Here is a 24,712-nt window from a genome sequence, read left to right on the forward strand (position 1 = left end):
CTGCTTAAAAGGTCAGGTTTTTCATTATGTGTTATGACAATGCATGGTAATATGAATTTGGGGCACTGTGAGGACATTTCAAGTACAGCATTGTTATCTGTGTTGGTTTTCTTTCTGGCAGCACGAGTTTATATGTTCTCTCTCTTCTATCTAAAAAAAGCAAAAAGCCAAACAGAAAATTGTAATTTCAGTTAAAAATAAACAAAAAAGCCTCACAAGATAAAGTGACGTGCTGTCGTCTGAAACAACAAAACAAAGTAAAGTATTTTACTGATGTTAGCATTTTTCTGTATTTTATTCTGCATCTCCTATAGAGCAAACCTGAAGAAAACATTAAAAAAGACAAACGGTTGGTGTTAATTTGATACACAAAAAGCAAAGTGACATGTAGAAACCAAAGAAAGGAAAAGTCAAAAACAGACACTGTATTCTGTCTATGAGCTGAAGATATTAACTATGATGAGTATCAATTGTTGCCATATTAATGACTGTAATATCAACTATCGATTCTCTTAATGAGAGTGAAGAGCTGCATGTGTTTTTGATGAAACAATTGGATTCTCCAGTGTAAATGTCCTGAATGCCTCATACTGTCACTCTGAATCACGTGTTTGATTATTCTAATTTTCCAGTTTTTTTGAATGGCAGCACAAATGTTTGATTATGTATACAAATAGAGGAAAGAGTCCAGATTCACACGAATAGAGAAGACACTTTGAAATTAAATCTGTCAGATTTTTAATATGCAGCTATCTCCTTTTTTGTTGTTATTGTTGGTGCTGGTGGTTACACAAATAACACTTGCTGCAAGGTCTTGAGCTAAGCCTCACTGCTGCTGTCTTAAGAGTACTACTACTACTGCATTCATTTAGAACTGAAAACAAACACCTGAATCGTAGGCATCTGGTTATATTGTCTACTTGCTACAGCAGCAAAATCGTCTTTGGACTCATGAAAATGAAATAAGAATTGCACAAATTAATCAATCAAATCAAAAGTCATCAGGCCATGCTATTTTTTCCCTATAATCCAAAACACACAGACTATTTCCCCATCTAAGAAGTCCATCACAGGAGGAGATGGTCCAAGGCTGGGGACGCTGACTGCAGCGGTCCTGTTGCTCCAGCGGGGGCACAGAGGGAGTCTAAGGAGATGAGGCCCCCGTTGACAGCGGTGGGTGAAGCAGGTGTGCTTCCTCCCCTGGTGACTCCTGGCAGAGAGCTGTAGGCCTGAATCTGGCCACCTGCAGGGGGCGCTACAGTGCCTGCTGGGGCCCATGCTGCCATATTGCCGGGCACTGTGGGCCAGGGCGCTACAGCTGGACCTGCCCACTGATTTGCCAGAGGGCCCTGCTGGCCCCAGGGCATGGTGGTGGGAGAATATGGAGGAGAGGAACATGGAGAGCCCCCTACTGGCTGCATGGGGAACATGGAGAGGATCTGAGAGCTAGGGAGTGTTGTCTGTGGAGACTCTGAGAGAAAAGAAAAAGATAAAGGAAGTGTTAAAATTGTTTAGTCTATCAAGAAATGAATGGAGTACTTGTGGAGTCTCTGCTCGTTGCTATCAACCTCACAGTCAACAGGCGCCTTGAGGGCGGATGAAGAAGGATGGCATCTCCCCAAAATGACCAAACTGCATCCCTTTTCATATTTCAGTTTATGCATGCATATGTTTTGATTAGTGACTGTTAGCGACAGGACCAGGCTAGCTCCTTCCACCTGTTTCTAGTCTCTATGCTAAGCTAAGCTAATCAAGCTCTGGCTTCATACAGACACACATGCAACAATTATAAAAGTAGCATTGATCATCTGAAATGAATAAGTCTAGTTTCCAGAATGCTGAACTGTTCCTTCGAGTTATCTATCAAGCAGAAGTGCCAAACAGTTCTTTAACTGTGAGGACTTGCTGCTTTCTCTGTTTTATATATTGTAAATTGAATATCTTTGGACTGATTGCACTATAAGCAATTCAAAGTAGTCACCTTGGGCTCTGGGACATTGTGATGGACATTTTTTAAACATTGTTTTTTTCAGTATTTTATGATACTTTGCAAACTTGACAATTTATTAATGACTCTAAAAAAATATACACAAGAAATTAATAATTCATTGCTGCCCTAGTTTAAATTGGATGAAGCCCTGGACTATTGGCTGGTTATTCTGATAATAACCATACAGTAATGAATGTCAATGTGTGGTTCATGTAGGTATGTAAAACCGCTTAAGGTCAGGGAAAGGTTACCATCACTGTGAAGTAATAATGAAGGACCAGGATGACAGAGACAGGATGTAAACACGAGTCTCTACTGTTGAAGGCTTTCATTACATCATCACACTTTAAACTTTTGCTGCACTGCGTGAACAGACAAGCTTCAACAAACATATCTGTATTCTCCTAAAAATCTTGTTCACCGTTTATTGTATTGTAATTCCATACATGGTGTGATCTGTTCTTTTTTCACTATCAGCAGAGACAGAGGAGGAGGCTGACATGACTGAATCTGCCAGTGTGGGAACATGAGCATGTGTTGAGAGAAGCAAAGTAAATCTGTGACATAACTTCACCATTTCATCATTTATACACAGTGAACACATTCCTCTGTCTGTCATGTTAAAATATAACTGAAACTTGTCTATTTATTGGCTGTGCCATGGGAATTATGTTATTCTGGCAGAGTACATATTAAAAATGCCATGAACAGGGAACTCATGGGAAAATATTGTGTGCACGGCTCGTGCACCTCCGAGTCAGTGGTTAGAGGTAGCTGAAGAGAATCTGTGTACAGCTGCAGATTTCTGCCTGATCTCTTGATGTTTAGTATAATAGTGAGATAGTTGGCGCTTTGTTTTAACCTGCTGCAGACTGAAATACTTGTTCAACCACAGTTTCATACTGCAGCGTGATGTGTGTTAACCCATTACAGAGGTGTTCATGCTAATTCAGTAAGATGAAAGGGAGATGCATTGAAATCTAGAGGAGGCAGCTATGTTTGTCTGATCGTCATGCAGTTTTATGACAGAACAGTCTGATGGTTTTAAGTATTTGCATGACAGAATACCAGACTGATGAACTAGAGCTCTGTGTGAACCCTCCCAGCGGTATGATGGCGGACAGGACTGCACCAACAATATAGTTTGTGCCTTCGCTATTTTTGTGTCCACGCAGGTTAATCACAACCCAATCAAGCCTACAAACAAAACTCTTGCCCCAGCTATCTCTAAAATAAGTTAATTAATTAGTTTCACAAATATGAATCAGCTTCCCTTTTATATTTAGACAGTGATTGTTTCAGAATATTTGCTATGAAGAAGAAAAATACACTTTTCAATCCAGTTGAACACAATTTATGTCAAGTAACTGGGAAAAGGTTGGAAAGTGGTGTACAAGACCCCCTTATGACAGTTCAGTGATGGCGTGAAGTCAGCAAAAGAGCCTCTGAGACACTAAGAGACTCAGGACAGGGCAAAAACATCCCGTGTCAGCCTCATGTTGTAACTAACCTGGCTGACTGGAACATGAGCTCTGGTTGGGCACCAGTGGCTCCTCCAACTGGATGGAGAAGACTTCCATCAGCTCATTACGGGAAAAGGCCTGTAGACAGAGAGGCAGAAAACTGTCTGTGTGTGATAACAGTACAATGAATTTCAGTTTCTCAATCACCTACAGTATTTAGACCAGCAGGAAGGTGTCAGACTGGTCTTTCAGAGCTGGGGGAGACACATGATAACAGACCAGCAGACGTGAATGGATATAATGACATATCATGTAAATCAAATTTAAAATATAAATACTGTGCCAACTCCTTAAGTTGAACTTGAAAGGTCAGCTACAGTCATGAGTACATGTACTCCAGGAGGTACTTCTGCAGTTACCGAGGGTACTTGGAAAGCTTGAAGAGGAGCTCAACTGATTTGTGTGTCAGCTGTGACACCTGAACTCTGAATAGCTCGCAAGCATGCAGAAAATTATTATCTAGAACTTTTTATAGCAATACTTCAGTAGATCAATAGATTTAACTAGATAGCTAGAAGCAATTGACAAACAGGTTAAATTTTTAGCTCAAAGTAATGCATAAACAGCTGAAATAGTTTGCTAAAAGCACTAAATGTTAGTAATAAATGGTTAAAACAGGTTTCTTTGGTGATTAATAAACTGTTGAAATAGCTGGCTATAAGTAATAAATGGTCGAAAGTCCAGTTTCTGTCACCCCCAAGATGGATTAGAGCGAAAGCAAACCTTTCCAAAAACATCCAGTTTAAAATCAATGCAAATGAACACATTTAGACATGACAGGTGGTGTCTATGAAGGCGTAGGCCTACTTTAGTTCATCTGATGGGGCTGTGTGGGTACACAAGGAAAAAAGGCTGAGGCTGGGAACCACCGCGCCACTCTGTTTGATATTTGCCATTTGATCCTGCCCTCTTATCTCTAAGGAATAATGATGTAAGACCCTGATTCCAAAAAAAGTCAGGACGCCGTGTAAAACATAAAAACAGAATGCAGTCACAAACTGTGTTTACTGACAACGGTTTTATTAAGTGGGGTCAAATGTGCTCATTTTTATTTGAGTTAAAGAATTTCTGAAATGTCAAATGATTTATGTTTCGGTTTATGTGTTTTTTTGTGGCTAGATTCACTGTCAGACTGCTGCTAGTAAAAATGCTGAGAAACCCTCGTAGTTCTGTGAAGCATGGTGGATTAAAACATTCCCATTTTGTGTTTCTGCTCATTTTACCTGGTTTGATGGTCCTGTTGAAGAGTTTGGCTGTGGACTGAAGATGTCCTGTAAAGCTGGTCCCTGGAAATAAGAGGTTTATTTCCACATGTGACCTCCATAATTTGGAAAAAAAAAAACAAAACTAATGATACAGAGATGTTCATTGATAAACTTAAGAAAAAGATTTGAGAATAAAACTGCTCCTTCTTATTCTTTCATTTACCTCAGCTGGAGGTGCTGAACTGTCATTTTGAGGCAATGAGTAATTGGTCTGGAAAAAACAAACAACCAGCGGGAAACAACATTAAACACAGTCTTGACACACACACACACACACACACACACACACACACACACAAACAAACCCCACCGATAAACAAAAAAAATAAAGATTCTCTCTGACTTGTGTTGGTGTCTCTGCAGCTTCCTGTGGTGCCTCTTGATCCACAACCTGACAAACCTCCATGATGTCAGCCAGGACCGGACCTGCCTGATGGGACACATAGAGAGCATCAAACTGTGGAGCACCATCTGCTATTTATATGTTCTTAAACCATCTCGTATGTTTCCCCTTCAGTACTGTGTGTTGTTACCAGGTTGGCCGTCTTGATGTAGAAGAGGACGTAGGTGTCTTGGTATTGGTAGATGTAGGCCAGAGCTCTGGCATCAAACTCATCTTTCTGCAGTGAACTGATTCTGCTCCTGTCGTGGTCATAAATTACAGCCTGAAAAACAAATAATAGAGGATTTGTGCTTTTAGTTACGTCGCAACATATCTAAGCACGACACCATTCAGCCATTAGAAATAAAAAATAAGGGAACAGAAAACTACCATTAGTGCAAGAAAAAGCGGAAATTAAGATATAATAACCAGAGAATGTAGACAGATTTAAGTTATTTTGTCTGGTTTGACACCTCAAAGTTTCTCTTTCTCTGGCTTTGGTGGTGGAGCTTTTCTGAATCGTTCATTATTAACATGATAACAAGAGATAAAGACTGGAATCCAAGTCTTAAACTGGGTCACTAGACTCCCTAAACAAAGTATTGGAGAACAGTTTTATGGCATTGATCCATGTGGGTTGTGTAAATATTCTACTAATTATCTGGCAATAATTTAATAATTAAGCCGGAAACAAGTTTTTTAATCCACAGGAATACCACACATTTTCAAGATGAACCACCATCCTGAGGGGGGTGCTACTGCCACAGCACAACACGAGGAGGAGAGAGATGTGGGAGAGGTTTGTCATGCTCACCCCAGTCCTCTCATCCACGATTTTCAGGCCGTTGAGGGAAATTTTCAGCCAAACTCTCTGCTTGTGTTTCCCCTGACTCCTTGCTGCTGCCTCAAAGCCCTGACATGACACAGATGGAGCAAAGAAAAACTTTTCATCTTGTAGCAGCATCATCAGGTCAAATTTGAATTTGTCGACTAATGTCAGCATGCTAATACACTACACTAAGATGAACATTATACCTGCTAATCATCAGCATGTTGGTGTTGTCATTGTGAGCATGTTAGCATGCTGATGTTAGCAATTGAAGTACAGAGTCCACGTACAGCCACATCAAATCTAATAATACGAAAGCATGGGAACTTTACTCTTGAGTGAGATACCAGATAACATATATCTTTCATTCAGTAGACTTTCATTCAGTAGACGCCTCTGAAAATGACTCCCACACCAGGCCACGTCATGAGAATCGCTGACAGCACATTCTAATCTGACTCGTCATATGATATCAGACATGTCATGTTTATTTAATATTGTCTTCCTGATAAAGTGACTGCGGTTAACAGACAGTCAACCAGCTTTAATTAAGAGAAGACAAAGGTAAGTTGATGTTGGGTGTACCTTTAGTTTCATCATAGAATCCCGGCACATCTTGTCCCCCTGGGCGTCGGGTACTGGGTCCATGCCAATCAGCTTGGCTTTGTAGCGAACCCCGTCTCCATTGAAGCGGGATGTTGTGTCACTGGGTGTTCTGGGCGCTCCTGGGAAACATGAGGAGACGAGATAAAGGGTCAAACTGTGAGGACAACTCTGTGCGAGAGCAACGAAATGCGTGTCTGTGTATATTTGTGTAATTTAGTTGTGTCTTACTCATGTTTGCAAGGCGTAATTTAATCAAAGTGTGTATGTTTGTCTTTTTAATATGTTTGCACTTCTCTGTCTTTTACTGTAATGCCTCTGTGTGTGTGTGTGTGTGTGTGTGTGTGTGTCTCAGTGGAGAGTATAGTACACGTGTTTGGTGTGTATTTGTGAGTATATCAAGCATTTGAGTGTATTTGTAATTGGATAATCTGTGGTGTGACGTTTATGTGTTCGTGATGTACTTTGCGTGTGTGTGTGTGTATGTGTGTTTAAGCAAATTGCTGAGCGAGCATTCGACTGATCCATGGTCAATGTTTCATCTCACTTCCTGCAATGAAAACAGTCATTTAGTGATTATGGAGATGCTACCATGTGTTCTTGTAACAAAGGTCGCCTCTTAAACAGCTTCACTCATGTTATGACACATTTTACTGCCTTTTAGTCACTGTTTAGTTTAATATTCAGCACAAACACATGTCTGCACTTCACAGTCGTGTACAAACCAGTAGTCAGTCAGTGACCTGAGCTGGTGCCAAATATCCAATAAAATGTCCAAAGAAATGTTTCCCTTGTTGAAACTGTTGCTTGTTTGATGACAGTACACTGGGAGTCTGCCAATAAATTCACTGCATTATATTTTCAGTCACGCATGAACAAATAAATATGGCCATTAGGCATCTGTCATCAGGTGTAAACCTGGAGGGGATCATGTCTGTGGTTGTGTGTGTCCTGTCCACAGCTAATCTTGCATACTACTGCACCCATCACCTAATATTTTTTGTGCATATTTATGACTGCTTGCTCAAGGTTGTGGTGATTCACAATTTTTGAAAAGCCTGAGAATTATTAGATTTTGACTTCGCATTTCTACTTTTCTAATCTTTAAGATATTAAAGCACTGGTTTAGTGGCCCAGGAAACACACAGACCAATTGTATGTGTTGTCAGTCATTTCACGTGAGGCTGCTCAGCTAGTCAAATCTGCACTTTCCGATAAGTATTGGGAATCGAGTCGGTGAGAGAAACACGCCACAGGAGAGATTAGAGACAACAGTTGAAAGAATAAGTGAGCCAGAGAAAGTGAATTTCAAGCTTTAAAAGGAGAAAAGTAGACAGTGAAAACAGAGTTTTTAATCAAGAATGGACAGACTCTTGCATGTTTTTACTTCCTGTGAGCAGTTCAAAATCAGCATGTCTCATATGTCCTGAGATCGTGGCCTTTATTAAAAGCGACACGGTGAAGTGTCACTAAAAGTAAACGCTGTTAAAGCTGTTCAGTTGTTAAGTTGTATTGAGATTGTTCAATTGGTTGAGACTGTTGAGATGTGAAATGGAGCTGGAACACGTGACTAATATTTACATTCTTGAATGACGTGTGAGTACTTACTTTAGCCCCATGGGGATAATCCAACGAACTCTGGACTAACCCTGCTCTGGAGTAAGGCCAGCAAGAACTAAGCCAAAGTCAGGGTTAGCCCACTTTGGAATGTTGCGGGATAGTGTCAGTATGAAAGCTCTCTTAGCCTGGGCTAACTGTTTTCTTAGTCTGGGGCTAACTGTTCTCTTAGCATGAGGCTAACAGTCCTCCTCACCTGTGGTAACAGTTCTCTTACCTTGGGGTGAACCGTTCTCTTAGAAAGCTCTGATAATGCTGTTTTTTGCTGCATGCAGTGTCAAAAACCTTACTGAGGTGCAGACTGCAGATTGTACCTCTGAGGTTACAAACTCTTAAACAATTTCTCAATGAGATTTAAAAGCAACGTAAAACCCACCGCTTCACACTTGCTTTTGCTGACTTTTCCGCTCTTATTTTCTGTCAGTTCATCGATTCTTCTATGGCAATTGTGATGTCATTTGTAGAAACATGCCATGCATACAAATAAATCTGACTTTCTTATTTACCTATGACCTTCATTTACCTATGAACTAAAAAACCAACCAAAGTAAGGTGAAGACACAGCATCTGATGTCAGAATGCTTTATTAGCTTTTACAGTCCTTGTTTTATCATCAATGCATGACTACTGCAGGCTTACTACTGTTTTTATAGGTACAGAATTGAAATATAGTCTCACCCAAAGTGATCAAATTCTCATAAAACCATTATTGCTCATGATGGCTAATGGTTAACATATCCGAGAAGTGTGAAAAACAGACTATGGAACATTTCTATTTTTAAAGCTTACAGAGACAAAAGGATAAAGCTTTGTTGGCAAACCAGGTTTAAACAAATGGAAAATCTGAAAATATGGCGGATTTGCAGCAATATGAACTATAATTCACACCGGACAAACACACATTATCCACTTGATGCGAAAGCTTCGCTGAGTTGGAAATGTGTTTATGAACTTCCAGCAAGACAGTACTGTATACTGTAACTCAACAAGTGACATCAACAGTGTTTCTCAAACAGCTGGAACAGCTGGACACCCTCCAGAGGTGCATGAAGGACGAACAAGGAAGAAGAACAAAACAAACTGTTACCTGAAAATGCTCCCATTTCCCATCAGATATTGACAAACTCAACGTCACAGGTCAGACAGGGGACATACTGCACTTGTAAGCATCGAGAAACGCATCGAGAAACGTGTGCAGACCGCTGAATTTCAAAATGATATATCCAATAGCCATTTGCCATGAGGTGTCATTTGTTGTCACCAAACTAAAGAAAATGGAAAGGACTCTGGGATGATGTTGTACCCACAAGAATTGAAGGAATTAAAGTAACTTGACAAACTGTGACCAAGGAAGAGGTACAAAACTGTGCATTCAGCAGATTTTGAAAGGTTTTTCATTCTTTTCTTAGGTTACAGACTCTGACAAAACTGTGAGCTGATTTTTTATCTGAGAACCAGGCCTGACAGTCAACAGTAGCTGAGCTCTCGTACCTCTTGTGCTGGAGGACAACCAGGTCCTGACAGCAGTTTGGCCCGGGGCAGGACAACTCCCAGCTTTCTGGTCCGTATCCATCATGACGAGGTGAGTGTGGAAATTCAAGGTTGGATTGCTCAGGACAATGAAAACAATGTGGCTGTCACACTTGTTTGCTGCAGAAGAGCACGCCAAAGTAAAATCAAAGAATGTCAGACATTTAAAACTGTCAAAACACAAAGTTATGGGATCAATCTGTGGAGAAGAGAAATTCTTTGATTCATCTCACCTTCTGTGAGTGTGTCTCTGCTCTGTCCTCCGTCTTGGCTCGACTTGCCGCTGAATCTTCTCAGAGTCAAAGGTCAGGCTGCAGACTCACTGGTGATATATTAACATCCGCTGGGAGGACAAAATACGTGGGAACTCAAGAGGCTCTAATTGGGCGGACAGTCAGTATGTGGAGCTGTCCCTCTCAGGGGATGAGTGAGAGGTCATGTGTTTTCTTCAAGGACAGACTTTGGGTGGTAGTATCTTAAAATAACAGCTGAACTCATGGTGAATGTGTCTGGTGGTCAAACAAATATCGAGCTTTCTGAAATTCTCTGCAGGAAGGGTGGTTGACAGACACCAGGAAACAAAGCAAATGCTAAAAAAAAAAAAAAAAAGTGCTCTTAAAAAAAGCTGTTAAATTTAATGGTAGAGCTTGAACAGATTTTGATGGTTAACAGATCATGAACCCATCAAAGAGAGACAGTGCAGCTTGTCCTGTTACAATTGCCCTTGATGATGTTATGTAATCCTTCATGTACACACACATTCAAATGCAAATGTTGGTTGCTTTGTGGCAAGCTGTAGCATTTTACATGTCATTATTCATGTATCAATGCATTTTTAGGGGTAGTCAGTGATTTGGTATTGCATTTCCAAAAGTTTTGGAACAGGACTGAGTATACAGTCATGCTATCAGCTTAGTGAGGCTGTGCTAAAGGACAGCGCTACTTGGAGACAAATGCTAACATGCTTGTGGTGAAAGCTTACATGTTATTTGCTTATATTTAGCTTATTTGCACAAAGTGAGGACATATTGGACAAAATACTAGACAAAATACTATGAATTTTGACCTCATGATGGCGTTAGATGAAAAGTCAGAAAATCGCCAAAGTAGGTGGCTAGCAGCTACCTGCTGGTTTGGTTAAAAAGAGCAGCCAAAATTGAAGCAGCAGGATTGTCCTGACTTTTGATACTTCAATATTTTTAGGCCGAGATAATCCTGATGGCATCGCTGTGACATCATCATGCTTATTCTGTCAGACTTGATGAATCTCCAAAGAAACACAGGACATTACACAACTGAGTTCACAGGCTTGTGTTATTACTCGTGATGAGTCATCTGAACATGGCGTGTAAAACATGTGCAGTGCTCCTTAAAAGCAGCTTAAAAATAAACACATTCACTTTTAAAAACTTACAAACTGTTTATGTGCGTGGACACAAAGTATTTTCAAGCAAAATAAACCACAGTTCATTTCCTTTAATTTAGGCATTCATAGCCTCAGGAACACCGCTGCTGGAGTTTGTCTCCATTCAGATTGTTTCAGCCTGACGGTCGACTCAGTTCAGTTTGGAGAAAGTACTTTTCATACAATTAACAATCATTATTTTTCAACCATTAAAAGTTTGCATAAGACAATATCTTTGGTCTTTAACCCTCAGGAACTCCCCAGAGTATAGAATATGTTCTAATACACTGGATCAAGTGGAATATCTATGTTCATTATTTTTTCATCTCCTCTTTTATGTTCTGCCAAAATCCCTGTGGTACTATGGAACATGAAGTTATAAATATTGATTTTATTTATTTATTTATTTATTAAATATTGTAGACTGAGGTGGGAGGAAACATTTGACTCATAAATGAACACCTAACATCTTAATCAGAGAGCTTCGGAGGTGTTGGTAGGCATATTTCTTAACTTTTGACAAAATTAAAAAGCTATTAAAAAAAAATCCAAAAATATCAAACCATTATTATTAAATGATCTAAATTCTTCTTCCACCAACACCTTTTTTCTTTGTCACAAATGAGAAATCTTAACAGGGATCTAAATGCGACTGAGGCACTCGAATAAACATTTACAAAGCAGATGATGGGAGGTGATGTTTAGGTTAGCAAAGAGGCGTCTAGAAACAGTTTCTCAGGAAGCAAAGCTAATTTCTTGAAAACCCCCTGAAACAGGAAGTGTTTTAGATCAGATTAGGCACGGCTTTGCCCAAAATCTCATCTAAATGAGAGAGATTCTTTTTAAGACACAATAATACACAAAAACAGAATATTTAGGTCAGATAGAAAGAGGAGACCAGCAACCTGAGGACAGGAAATACCAGATTTAATACACTTTACCAGTCAATCTATGGTAAACACCAAAGGCAGGAAAAGGTCATGTAGATTACTGTCATCACTGCACTGGGGGGAGTTTTAAGTTTCCTTTTTCAGAAGATTAGATGCGGGTTAACAGTCACAGCCGCATTTCCCAACAGTGACAGTGAAGAAATCAAAAGACGTGTCTTTCACAGGCTGAGCTGGGAGGATCCACCACCCTGCGCTGTAACGAACTTGTGTGTTTTCATTCAAGTTGTCATCCGAGTTCTTAACTGTAGAGCCAACCTTTGCGAAGACCCACAAATTCACAAGGAAAAATATACAGAAGACGTGACCTCAGTTTCTTTAGTGGTAGTTACGGCCCGGGTGACTCGCTCCAATAGAAGCCTCAGTGCCCGGTTGCTGAACTCCCGTGAGGATTGTGATGAATGGTTCTCCAGAATAGTCTAATAATGACCTCAGATTAGCCTGAATGCTGTTAACTGGAGCTGATTCTCAGGCTAAATCGCACAAGTCCACAAACCTTAAAAAGTAGCAGAGTCTAACAGTCAGATTTGGTCTATCTGATGCTGAAACAGCCGAATGCACCAACCATGCGAGTCAGACTCAAGTGGTCACTTTGGGCTATTTTGTCTGCTGAAGTTTATACATAATTCTTGTGCCATGTTGAAAATCTGCTTTTAATCTTATTGGCCATCATTTCATTTTATTTGACTGCTTTAGAAATTTGATCTTAAACCTCCCGACCTCGACTTGTAATTGTCTTATTTCATATCTTAATTATTTCTATCTAATTGGAAGGTTTTAAAGGCTTTTTTTAAACTATGATTTTCGAATGGTATTGCCTCTTTTAGTAAAGCTCTTTGTTGTTATTTTCCCCTTTTCCTTGTTTTTGTAATTGGCTCAATGCCATTGTTAATGACGGTCAATCTTCAATGATCTCTTGAGTATAAATAGAGGTTGAATGAATGAATCTACACTCATTCTGTTGATTTAAAATCATCATGAGTTTCAGTAAATACCTGCAATGTTACCTAAAACATAAGATAATGATCATCATAAATACAGTTAATGCAGGACTTTACACATTCATTATTTCCCACCTAATCAACCTAAACATGACCACATACACGCACTCATGCACTATAATCAAATACGTCAGCAGCTCTCCAACATGTTGATCTGAATGAGTCTCAGTCAGTTTATTCTGACGAATGCGGTCAAGTGTTTCCCATGTCTGACATCATTTGACGAGGGAGAGCAAATCTGCTGTTGTGTGAGAGCCTCCTAACCCCAGTTTTGGGGATGTTCATGATCAAACTTAAACTGGAGGATTACATGTTCTGCGAGTGGTGGAAACTGTGTGACCTCTTGGTTTCATAAGAAGATCCAAAACCTCACTGGAAAATGTTCTGAAATGGTTCTGTCAGTTTGTACACAGTCACATTTTTGATTTTGATTTGAAAAAAGACAGTTTTTTTTTTTTTTTTTTTCCAGGCTACTGGTGTTTAGTGTTGCCTTTGAATGTTTTTACATTTAATGCATTTTGTTCTGAACATGCTTCTAACACCACAAAGGCTGTTTCACTTAATGCCTGTTTCACATTTTTTATTACTGACTGCAGTAAAACACAGGAAAATTATGTTGATTAGCTGCACCTGATATGACCGACTGCCTGCAAAGTTTTATCATTTTAACTGGTGAAAGTGACAGTTAGAGCCGGCTAAATGCTAAACTTCTACCTGAGTAGTTTCCACTCTGCTATTTGCTAAGACAGGAAACAGATCTGCTGCTGTTGTAGCTCATTGAATTCATGTGGTTTGTCAATTTAGGTTTCAGAACAGAGTCAACCACCAGTGTGAATAATCTGCTTTATCTGAGCCAACACCAATCGACAAAAATATGCCCGGATCACCTCCTACAGCTTGTTTGCACATGACATCAAGTCACTCTTATGATGTGGCACAAACTGCAGATGGAGGGCAGAAGTGATTTTCTGCATAGGAAACACTATAACACACACTCAAAATGCCGATGTTTTGCACTGTTTACGGTTGCTCAAATCAATCAGACGGAGAAACCACAAGGAGCTTTCATCATGTAACAAAAGCTGTTGTTCGGCAGGGTGAAAAGTGCAAGAAATTGCCAGTGAAAAACGCTGGAAAAAATGGCTTGTGTGGTCTGGAGGGGCTGAGCCGGATAGCGGTGGAAATGGTCGAACATTAGGTGTTGTTTGAACATTGTTGAACCATTTTGTGGCACCAGTTATCCAAGATGACCAGTTTCAGGCTTCAGGTCACCCCAAGGAAACCTGAATAGGTTGAACTTGCTTACTGATACAAGGCCCAGCTGACAGTTACAACTAGGGCAACTTTGAATTATGGCAACAATATGCCTTAGTCCAAGACTTGCTTAAATGTAGTGAACAACCTCCATATAGACTGCAAAGATTTCAACTATTTAAGTTTAAAAATGCTAAAATGGAGCAATGGGAGGCATCATGCTCAGTGGCTACAATATTTTGTGTGATAAATAATTAAACAAAAGTTCAGTGATTAGTATAATGCAGGGTCAGAGCACTGACTAATATCAGATCCTGCTCTGTCAGCTCAGTTTTCTCTAGCCTTGATTAAACGCTTCCATCATGCAGTATTTGGACTCCTGTCAGGCTGCAGTTTCAGGGCCAATATCGATCATGTACTCCAACCTGCTTACTGAGAAGTACAGTTTATACACAGCACGAGTGTTTATTTAATTTTATGAACAGTTTACGTTCACACTATAGTAGCAAGGTTAAACAGAACAAATAGAATACCGTCTTGCAACACAGTCTCCTCACATATCACGTAATAAACCTTTAATCAAATTCAAAACAATGACTGGTGAACGTGCAAACACAGCGATTAAGCTGTTCCACTGTCAGAGCTGATTAATCGATGTGGATGAAAAAACAAGACAAACAGTTCCAGAATCTGTTGTCCAGATAGATCTGAGTCAAATATCCAAACAACTACTGGATGGGTTGCTGTGAAATTTTGATGGCTATACGACATATAGAATAAACAGCAGTAGTCTGACATAAATAGAATGAATACATATACAGTATTGACAGTACTGTAAATATGAATATACCATAGTATATGTTAAGCAGTATTTAGAGCTGCACTGACATAAACAAAATGAAATCAGGGTTGATGTAAGGCAGACTGCTGGTCCCTGGAGGTGGGAATCAGTTGGGGGGTTATGTGCAGGAACGTGACATACAGCATGAATTATTTTAGTGAGACAGTATGTCTGTAACACATACAAACAGCGTGAGTGGAAAACAAGAGAGCAGCATTAAATTTACTCTTCAGAGATTTAGCTACAGCGCTTATCCTTATCTTGTCATCTACATGCAAAAACACCATCACATAGTCACGCTCTGGTTATAACCAACAAGTAACGGTGAAAGAGGAGGTTATTGTCCAGAAATGCTGTCATCAAACACAATGAAATATTGGTTGTATGCCTGCTGGGTGCTGTAGAAAGCAGGATTCGAGAGAACAGAGGAGCAGGATGTTGGAAACTTTTCTCAAAGGTCTGAAGTCTTTCAGGCTTTGGCTAAAGATGAGAAGACTTTCAGTAGGGCTACAGTGTTGTTTGTTTACTGTGTCTGTTTGGTTTGGCGTGAGTGAGCATCCTGAGATTCAACTTCATATTCCTTGGAAATCATTTTAGATTTTGGCAAATTGGCTTCATTTTTATTCTGATACTTCAACAAGACCTGTTTTTACTTCTTCTAACTTTAGATGCCGATTTTCGATTGTCCAACATTTAAAATGCAGACTTACAACAAGCTTTCCGACAGTGAGAATGTTACAATGACATATCAGGCCAAAATGCTTTGTTTTTCAGGGGAATCAAAGAACAAATAGTTAATGATTCATTGAATCAATGCTATACAAATAGGACAGAAAACATGACTGAAGCCACAGACCTTAAAATGTCAAGGATCTGTCACAGAGAAGAGCCTTATTGTTTCTGATGTAATGATTCCTCAATCACAGCTTTAGTCCCTACATTGGGCTGAGACAGACTCCACTAAATAACTCACATTATGCTACTTGTATTTACAGTTAAAGTTAAAATTCCAGCTGCACTAAAGTGAAAGCTCATTTCACTGTGTAGAATGAATAATAATAATGAAGAAATGTTAAATCTGACAAGCTGCAAAAATGTTGTTTTTTTCTCATATAAGTAAAACAGTCACTGACAGCATATTTCATTTGTTTTCTCAGAATATCTGATTTTACGATACAATATCATCTCGCAGTGATTGAAGATTTTTGCAGTTATGTTTAGACAATCAGGGCACTTGGTTAAAGTTTGGGAAAGATGGTGATTTAGGTTGAATACAATGAGTTTGATCACGAAACACAATGTGCTTTTTAACATTTAACCGTAACAACAATCTTCCCGAAGCACAGAGCAGAATTTTAATGTGAACCCTGTGCTCTAGTGTCAAAGTCCTGCACCCTGCACCACATCCATCCCAACCAGTTCCTGTCAACTCCCCCGCATCTAAATGCAGCGCTTTATTTGCTCAGAAAAAGGATGCATGTGAATATAATTCAGGCAGCAGTTATGTTTGTCAGCACTGGGTAATACTTGCTTTCAGATTGAATGGTGCTAAACAAAATACATGTGACTAAACAAAATCTCAGGTACACCAACACCACAATACAGAATAATAAAAACATATTTCACATGGCTGGCTGAAATTAAATCCAAATGGAAACTACAATCTCCCTTACCATCCCTTAGAGTAACATTACACAATTATCTGACCTGAAAATAGCAGCTTCAGAACCACTGAACTGTCTAACTTTCTAAGCCCCACTGAGCCTGTTGCACTGTACGCCTGTTCTTGCACTATGTAACTTGGACTGAGTTGGTTTAGGCAAGGTTTGCTTAAGTGACAGTGGTGTAAAAGTGAATTGCACTCCAAAATTGCAGCGACGGCAAGTTTAAAAAAAATCCCAAATCATTCATTAATTCGCATAATGCTGATTTCAGAGTTGTAAAAGGATTCAACCACCACCTGCTGCTGTTTGATTATCACCTCACAGAGATTCAGCATTACGCCTGCCATCTGGACTCCCTGCCCATACTGTATGTATTAAGTGGCACACCTGCAGAGCTGAAACAGAGCACAGCTTGCTGTACAACAACCAGCAATGATGTCACACTGTACTGACACACCCTGGAGTGCACATTTACATCACTGCAGGACAGTTAGTAAAAACATTTTGAGCAGATGTGAAGAGGCTCTTTAATATTGCTGACAGGTCAGCTTCACTCTTTCAGATCTGATAACGTATTTTAATTTCCTGTTTCTTAATATATAATGTTATATATAACATATAATATAATAAAAGCCCCTTCCTCCATCATTTAAGAGTCTAAGATGGTTTGTTGGCTCTGCTCGCTGAAGTTTATTGACTTTCTTGTGATGTTTCTTTTCGTGACTGTAATCTAGACACCCTTATCTCTTTTTCATATGCTGATTGGACTCTGTTGTAGTCGTGACTAACATCTGGCTCACACTTGACTTTAGATTCCCTGGAGCTTTTATTATACGCAGGAGATCATCTTGTCTCACTTCCAGGAAAAAGCAGTGTGCTTCCCTCCTTTCACAAATCCCTGAGCTCCTTTTACACTGAATACCTTTATTCTGCATGTAGCAAAACAAATAAATCATATCAAACGTATGACTTTATACTGGGCTTCTGCTGAGTCTCAAGCGACCACGTGATTGGGTTTCACTTCTCTTCTCACGTTTGATTTTATCAGCGAGAAAACTGCGACTGCGACTGCACACAACAAAAATACAAGAGGAATATGATGCTGAGCTGTGCAGCATGAAGTCATGTGAGCGGCTCGATGAGGGCAGAATGTTTGTTGTGTAAGACGTTTACAGCAGTGTTTAACGGGCAGTCCCCCAGTGTGGTCCACGAAGAATTTGTGCTCGCCCTGTGGTCAAATGTAATATTTCTTTGCATGTTTTGAAACCTCACTATTACTGGATGTTGAATGGCCGTGGACAGCTTTAAGGGGGATGCTAAACAAGCAGGAGTCTATGTAAAAAAAAAAGTGAATGAATGAATTCTGCTGCCACCCAACCTCTGCCTTCTCAGCCTCACCTAACTGGACCCTACCACCTGTTCAGGTGAGCATAGAGGAGCCAAACAGATACAAGGCATCAAACAATACAAAACTATTTATCTTTAGATGTCTTAGTTACAGCTGACACCACATTTTACCTGAGGGCACCAACTTTAACAGAGTTTCACTTACTGAAGAGCAGCTTCATCCATCCTCCCACCAGCTCCTCTCTGCTGAGGTGATCTGTCCACACACATCTGTTTCCACTAATGCTGATTGAACAGCTGATTAAAATGACTCAAGTTTAACACGCTTGTGCTCTGTTAAGTCTCTATCCTGATTGATAAATGAACAGATGAAATGAAAAGTTGAACTGACGGTAAACAGACTTGTTAACGACAGATTTTAGTGAACCAGGAGAAAAGCAGCTTTGTCACAATCACAAATAAAACCTCTAATACAGAAACAATAAGTCGATTGTTTTTATAATTTATCAAGCAAAAAAGGCCAACTATTTGTTCTTTCAGTCTGCTCGTATGTGAGGATTGGCTGCTTTTCTTTGTTTAATATCACATTAAATCCGCCTCCACATGTTCAAATGAAAGGACACACGCTCAGATAACGTGGTGTAGCAAAACGAACCAAGTGCTGCTGAATTCTGATCAAGATCTTTGAATATATTTGGCTTTTGGACTGTTGGTTGGAAAAAACAAGGAATTTATTGATGTCTATGTGTTCTTCTACCACTATCATCTGACAGTTTTAGATACTAAATGACTAATCGATAATGAAAATAATCATTGTTTGTCTTAAGCAGTGGATCTCAGTCCATCCTCAGTGTTCTTACATTAGATTAAATTTTATTGTTATTATGAAAACAGTACAGCAGACATTAAAAGTTGTATTTAGAGCTGTACTGAAATCACCAAATGGAGAGCAGAGCTGAAGTGACCACTTAAGACTCAGTATTTAACTGGACGTCAATGTGTAAAGATTGTTAATCAAATAAAAATGTTCTCCGTGTTTTAACATTATTGTTTCGAGAATAGTGAGCAAAAAGGTTCTTTCCATTTGCTGCCGACTAAACGTGCTGATTCATCCGTTAAGAGGGTTTACAGTCATAGAAATCCTTTATTATGACCTTTTAGGGGTATATTTGTTGTGCAGTTTCGTCACAAACTAAAATCTACGTACACTTTTATAGCCCTCTGCAGAGACCACAGACAGAGATAATACATTTTAAGTACAATTGCAATAAATGAATTACCTTTCAAAATACTATAAACCTCTCTGGAACGGCTTGTACCTCCAGTGACTCAGTGAACTGAGGCACATTCCAGTCGGCGTTGGAGTTTCCAAGCCTTGGCATCACTTAAGTGCTTTATTCTTTTTAGAGTCTGCCAGCTCCCTTTTGTCTGCAGCAGGGATGAGCAGCGGTGGTTTACCTCTCAGAGAGGTGTCGTGTTTTGTCTTTTAAGGTCGGCTGCAGACAGAGACCCCTCGCTGCTGCTCCTCACTGTAAACATAAGTCACGCTGTAATGAATGTGCGATGGCTGGAGAGCAGGAGCAGACTAAGTGCACTGACGTGGCTTGTGTTCAGGGCTGTCCATCAGCCATCTGTTGTTCCTCACAACCATTTACAGTCATCTGTGTTTGGGACAAAGCTGTGCGCTGCAATGTGGACACAGAGGAAAATACCAACCACAATAACACACTTGAGGACATTTTTCCAACCATGTATTTATGAGTTTGATGAAATATTCTGCAGCCTTTTCACTGACACCAGTCCTTTGGTCAGTGCATAAAGATTTTCCACTTGCTGATTAGCACACTGATTGAAGAGCAACATACAGAAACTCAAATTTCATGAAAAGGTGAACCAAAATCAAAACCAGAAGTAAACTAAATGAGGAGCGACTCTGATCTGTAACTCATTTGTTTTGGATTTGTACGTTTTGATGCTGTTTATTAGCTACAGTCATCACTGGTTTTATCACAGTAGGTTGGTTGTGTGTCAGTGTTGTTGACTCCCACCCTGACAAACACTGCAATTAAATTGCCAAATTGTTCTGGAAACGGAAATCCCTCTGCTTCTAGTGAAAACCTCAGAGTTTTCACAAGAAGCAGGAAAAATGTGCACAGGAAATTGAAAACTCACGAAAGTCCAGTCCATGCTATTGGTTTGTATACAATTATTGATGATAAGCAGGGGTTTGAACAAATCAATTCAGCTGTTCATTGGATAATTTTGCAGCTTTTATTCAGTTCTGTGTGTCACTGCAAAGAATAACAGGTAACAAACTCTGAATTTCACACACAGCAGCACATACTCAGCAGCAGTGGAGAGACATATGTGTGTGCATGTTAACTATTGTGAGAAAATAACTACGTCTTAGCTCATGCTCAAAATTCACAAACAGGTATTAAAGCTATTCCAATGGAAAGTTTTTATTCACCATCACGTAACTGGGGCAAATACAGCCAAAGCTATCTGTGTGATTAGATTAATGTTTTATTTGTCTACTTGTAATTTGGGTGAAATGACCCTTTAAAAAGAGGCGAGCCCTCCCAAACATAACAGTGTCATTGGATGAAAACACACGCTTTTTAGCATCCTGGAACCTAATTTATATTTCACTGGACTAGTTGTGATTTGATTTTCTGCCACATGCTGAATTGATCAAACTGGACCTTCAAACCTTCTGCATCTAAATATGAGTCATGTCGAACTTGTTGAGAAACGTCTCCTGAGGCCACTTCACTCTCTGTATCCTCTATCACAGTGTTTGTGCGCTACATATTTACTCATTAGCTGTCAGGTTGACCTCTTGACAGCCTGCCACAGGAATTACGCAGCGCAGCGATGACGCCAACATGGGCAGATGAGGCATGGATCGGAAATTGAAAGAAACAAAAACGTATATTTTCCCGTCCGTCTCAGAGAATTCATCCCACCGTCCCCTGGCACGCTGCTTTATGGCTCGGTATTTTAGAGACGACCCGCCCCTCAGCTCGCAGCTGTGCGCACGACCTCTGTGTTGAACTGCAACTGGATTACTGGGAAGAAGCAGAAGGGATGAGACTACCAGAGAATATACCCCTGTTGGCTCCTTATATGTTCCAGGGAACTGAAAGGGAAATGCATTCTGAAATAAACGTCAGACCAAAGGAAATATCACTAATAAACGCCAGCCTACGGGTGTATTCGGCCATGGAGAACCTCAACTTTACGCACGAATCTTTCTCCATAAACGAGACGCTGGTTCAGCATTCGCAAGTGAGCAGCATCGAGACAAAAATCGCTTTACCTATTTTTATGTTTGCTGGAGGCGCCATCGGTAATTTAATTGCGATAATCGTTCTTTCGGTATCAAGACAGGAGAGGAAGTCTTCAGCTTTCTACACGCTGGTTTGCGGTCTGGCAGTGACGGACCTGTTGGGCACCTGCCTGGCCAGTCCGCTCACCATAGCCAACTACCTGGACCAGCACGTACTGAAAGACCAACATGTCTGTGAGTTTTACTCCTTTTTGCTGCTGTTTTTCGGTGTGACGGGACTGAGCATCATATGCGCCATGGCAGCGGAGCGGTACCTGGCTATCTGCTGCCCGTACACCTACCAGCGGTGGAGGGTGGGCCGACGCTTTGCGCAAAGGTTCCTGTTCTTCATTTACATGAGTAACATCTTCTTCTGCTGCCTCCCGATGATGGGCATGTCGAGGAGCGAGCTGCAGCGGTCCGGCACCTGGTGCTTCATCGACTGGAGGACGGACGAGCCTGTGGCCGCCGCTTACTCCGTCCTGTACGGCGTCGTCAGCCTGCTGCTCATCCTGGGCACCATCGTGCTGAACCTGATGGTGTGCGGAGCGCTGCTTTTGATGCGGCAGAGGACCGTGCAGCGGCCCGTCACCAGAGCCAGCGTCCGGGAAAGGTGGAGGGCTCTGTCCTCGGCCGCAGAGACGCAGATGATCGCGGTGCTGGTGATGACCTCCGTGGTCGTTCTGGCCTGTTCAGCCCCGCTCGCGGTGAGTCAGTGCGGGACTGTAAGTAATGCAGTCACTGGTTTGCATTGGTTATTGGTTTGCATCCAATCCACTTTGACCATACAAATGTGCAGTATGGATCAGCAGAACACGAGGAGAGGCTTTTTAAGTTTCAGAGGCTAAAAATGTGAATAAAAATCAGGGAAGGGAGGAAGTATTCAGATCCTTTACGGAAATAAGGTTGCAATACTTCAAAGTACAAATATCTCAATACAGGTAAAACTCCTGCATTCAAATCAAGTAGAATTACAGCAAGATTCTTCTTGAAATATATATCTTACTAGTTACTGATATTACTTATATTATTACTGATGCATTATTGTTTATGCAGCTTTTTAATGTCAATGAATTGCTTAATGAATACATTTTACCTTTGCTGCCCCACACTAAGCAATATAAAGTAGCATTAAAACTTAAAAAAAGCACAAGTATCTCAAAACTGTGAGTGCAGTGAGTACATGAAGGCTCATTGCTGATAATCAGGAATACTTTTGTATCATTGGACTGACCTGTAGCTGCATTATTACTGTAATCATTTGGATATAATTAACATAAATAAAGATTGTAATCATTAGCTTCATTACACCAATATTTCTAACAGTCCAAGCAGGAACTCAATAAAGTGAACAGAAGGATGACACGAGATTAATTTAAACCTTGGAACTAAGTACCTGCTGAAGTCTGCAGCCAGTGTTTCACTGCAGCACATTTATGACCAAAGTGAGTTCATGGGGGTATTTTCACCTAATGAGCTCTCTCTATTGTTCTGATACAGGGATTTATAGTTTACCAAGACATATCATGTTGGTTCTCAACCTGTGGGTTGGGATAAACCAAAGGAGCGAAATTGTTTTAAGGGATTATAAGTCAAAAAGGCTGTAAACCAGGGACATTTTATCATGGGGTTAATGGAGTTCTTACTAATTTTTAATAAGAAATTCAGGAATGATACATTTGAGTAAATCTGAGTTGGGAGACAGAAAATAATGAAAAGAAAACATGTTTCAGTGTATATTTAAAGACATTATAGCATTCACTTTCTCTTATTCACCGCATGAAGATCTGACCTGTCGTGACTTCTTTTTCTCTTACAGGTCCGAGTGTTTGCCAACTACTTCATGCTGAAAGACAACCCCAAAGCTGACCTGGCTGCCATCCGCATAGCCTCTGTGAACCCCATCCTTGACCCCTGGATCTACATCCTCCTCAGGAGGTCTCTGTTTCGTCGGTTACTCAGTTTATCCGGACGAGGCAGCTCTGGCAGGAGTTTGGCTCCGACACCACAAAGGAACCTGCTTTATCCTGAACTCATGCCAGACAGCCATGTGTTCACCCAGCTGATGTGCAACGCAAACGTCATCACTCAGCTGCCTGCCACCGTGAAATTCACTCCGTATGACACAGAGAGCCCCCGTCAGACTTAAAACAGACTGCAGACATGCTGGATCTATGGATGTTTGGAGCGCTCTCATGCTGCAGACAGCTCGATGCAGGGCCACAGGCCTGTTGTTGGTGGGATGGAAGACTGTGGAGCTCACAGCTGGGCGGGATCCTCAGAGCTCCTGTAGGATTATTTATTGAATAAAAACAGAGGGCTGCTCTGGTTGCATCTATATAGACGTCTCCTGCAGTGACACAGGACAGATGAGAAAAAAACTGTTTGGCCTTTACTTTGTGCCTTTCACTGTCATCCAGCCTCTCATCAGCTCACCACCAGCTGCCCCTCTCACCAGATCAGCCAGCCCTCCAGAATGAATCAGCTGCAGGATCAGCGCACTGCTCCTGTAGACCTGTAGCTCATTTCACCTGGAGGCAGTGTTTAATCGACCGCTGGCTCTTTGAAGATCCACGGTTAAAGTCATTTAACAGAAATAGCTTTGTAAGAATCTGCTTTTAGTTCCTTCCCTCACATTGGAAGTTTGCCTCAGGAGTTACTTTTCATCAGGAGAGACTTTTGAAACACTGACATGATGAAGCACTGACTGAATGCTACTGATGCTGATGTTTGCATTAAAGATCTTGAGCCTTGTTGTCCTTTGTCTCGACTGTCTGACTCTTTCAGTCTGGAATAGATCTCATGTTGCCATGGTCGCCAGTGATGGAGGGTGATGGATGAAACTGATTTAGTCAAGTACTGTACTTAAGTACCTTTTTGAGGTACATGTACTTTGAGTATTTCCATTTTATGCTACTTTATACTTTTAATCGACTACATTAAGAGGGACATTTCAGTCTGCTATATTTATTTGACAGATTTAGTAACTGGTTACTTTCAAATTAAGATTTTACATTAAAAAAAAAACATGGATGCATTTGTGCTCTTCATTTCATTTAATTACTAATAAAATTAACAAAGATTTGACAGAAAAGGACAAAAATGAAAACAGATTTGTGTTTTTCCACCTTTTCACTGCATTAATTATCTTGTGACCCTTCAGATTTATATTGTGGCCCTTTG

At 40.4% G+C, this 24,712-nt stretch overlaps 2 protein-coding genes across 2 annotated transcripts; one reads left to right on the top strand and one right to left on the bottom strand.

The window, feature by feature from the left end:
• Nucleotides 1–295: 295 nt before the first annotated feature.
• Nucleotides 296–18,575, bottom strand: LOC143318651 (uncharacterized). The gene is made up of 9 exons (XM_076727101.1): nucleotides 18,404–18,575; nucleotides 6,575–6,714; nucleotides 5,975–6,073; nucleotides 5,312–5,443; nucleotides 5,122–5,208; nucleotides 4,942–4,989; nucleotides 4,737–4,799; nucleotides 3,501–3,591; nucleotides 296–1,471 (listed from the first exon to the last, which is right to left on the bottom strand). Exons 1-9 carry the CDS (start codon nucleotides 18,417–18,419, stop codon nucleotides 1,068–1,070), a joined length of 1,080 nt encoding a protein of 359 aa, XP_076583216.1. The 5' UTR covers nucleotides 18,420–18,575; the 3' UTR covers nucleotides 296–1,067.
• Nucleotides 18,576–21,244: 2,669 nt separating this feature from the next.
• On the top strand, nucleotides 21,245–23,912 carry LOC143318115 (prostaglandin E2 receptor EP4 subtype-like). Its single transcript, XM_076726100.1, has 2 exons — nucleotides 21,245–22,236; nucleotides 23,349–23,912. The coding sequence occupies exons 1-2, from the start codon at nucleotides 21,289–21,291 to the stop codon at nucleotides 23,676–23,678; spliced, it is 1,278 nt and encodes a 425-aa protein (XP_076582215.1). The 5' UTR covers nucleotides 21,245–21,288; the 3' UTR covers nucleotides 23,679–23,912.
• The last annotated feature ends 800 nt before the right edge of the window (nucleotides 23,913–24,712 follow it).

Source organism: Chaetodon auriga, chromosome 3 (genome assembly GCF_051107435.1).
Source record: "Chaetodon auriga isolate fChaAug3 chromosome 3, fChaAug3.hap1, whole genome shotgun sequence".
Taxonomy (NCBI): Eukaryota; Metazoa; Chordata; class Actinopteri; order Chaetodontiformes; family Chaetodontidae; genus Chaetodon; species Chaetodon auriga.

Coding starts and splice junctions, on each gene's coding strand:
- LOC143318115 (XM_076726100.1), top strand. CDS start 21,289: ATGAGACTACCAGAGAATATACCCCTGTTGGCTCCTTATATGTTCCAG. Junction 22,237..23,348: donor CCTGTTCAGCCCCGCTCGCG/GTGAGTCAGTGC, acceptor TTTCTCTTACAG/GTCCGAGTGTTTGCCAACTA.
- LOC143318651 (XM_076727101.1), bottom strand. Junction 5,209..5,311: donor ACATCAAGACGGCCAACCTG/GTAACAACACAC, acceptor GTGTCCCATCAG/GCAGGTCCGGTCCTGGCTGA. Junction 4,990..5,121: donor CTGCAGAGACACCAACACAA/GTCAGAGAGAAT, acceptor TGTTTTTTCCAG/ACCAATTACTCATTGCCTCA.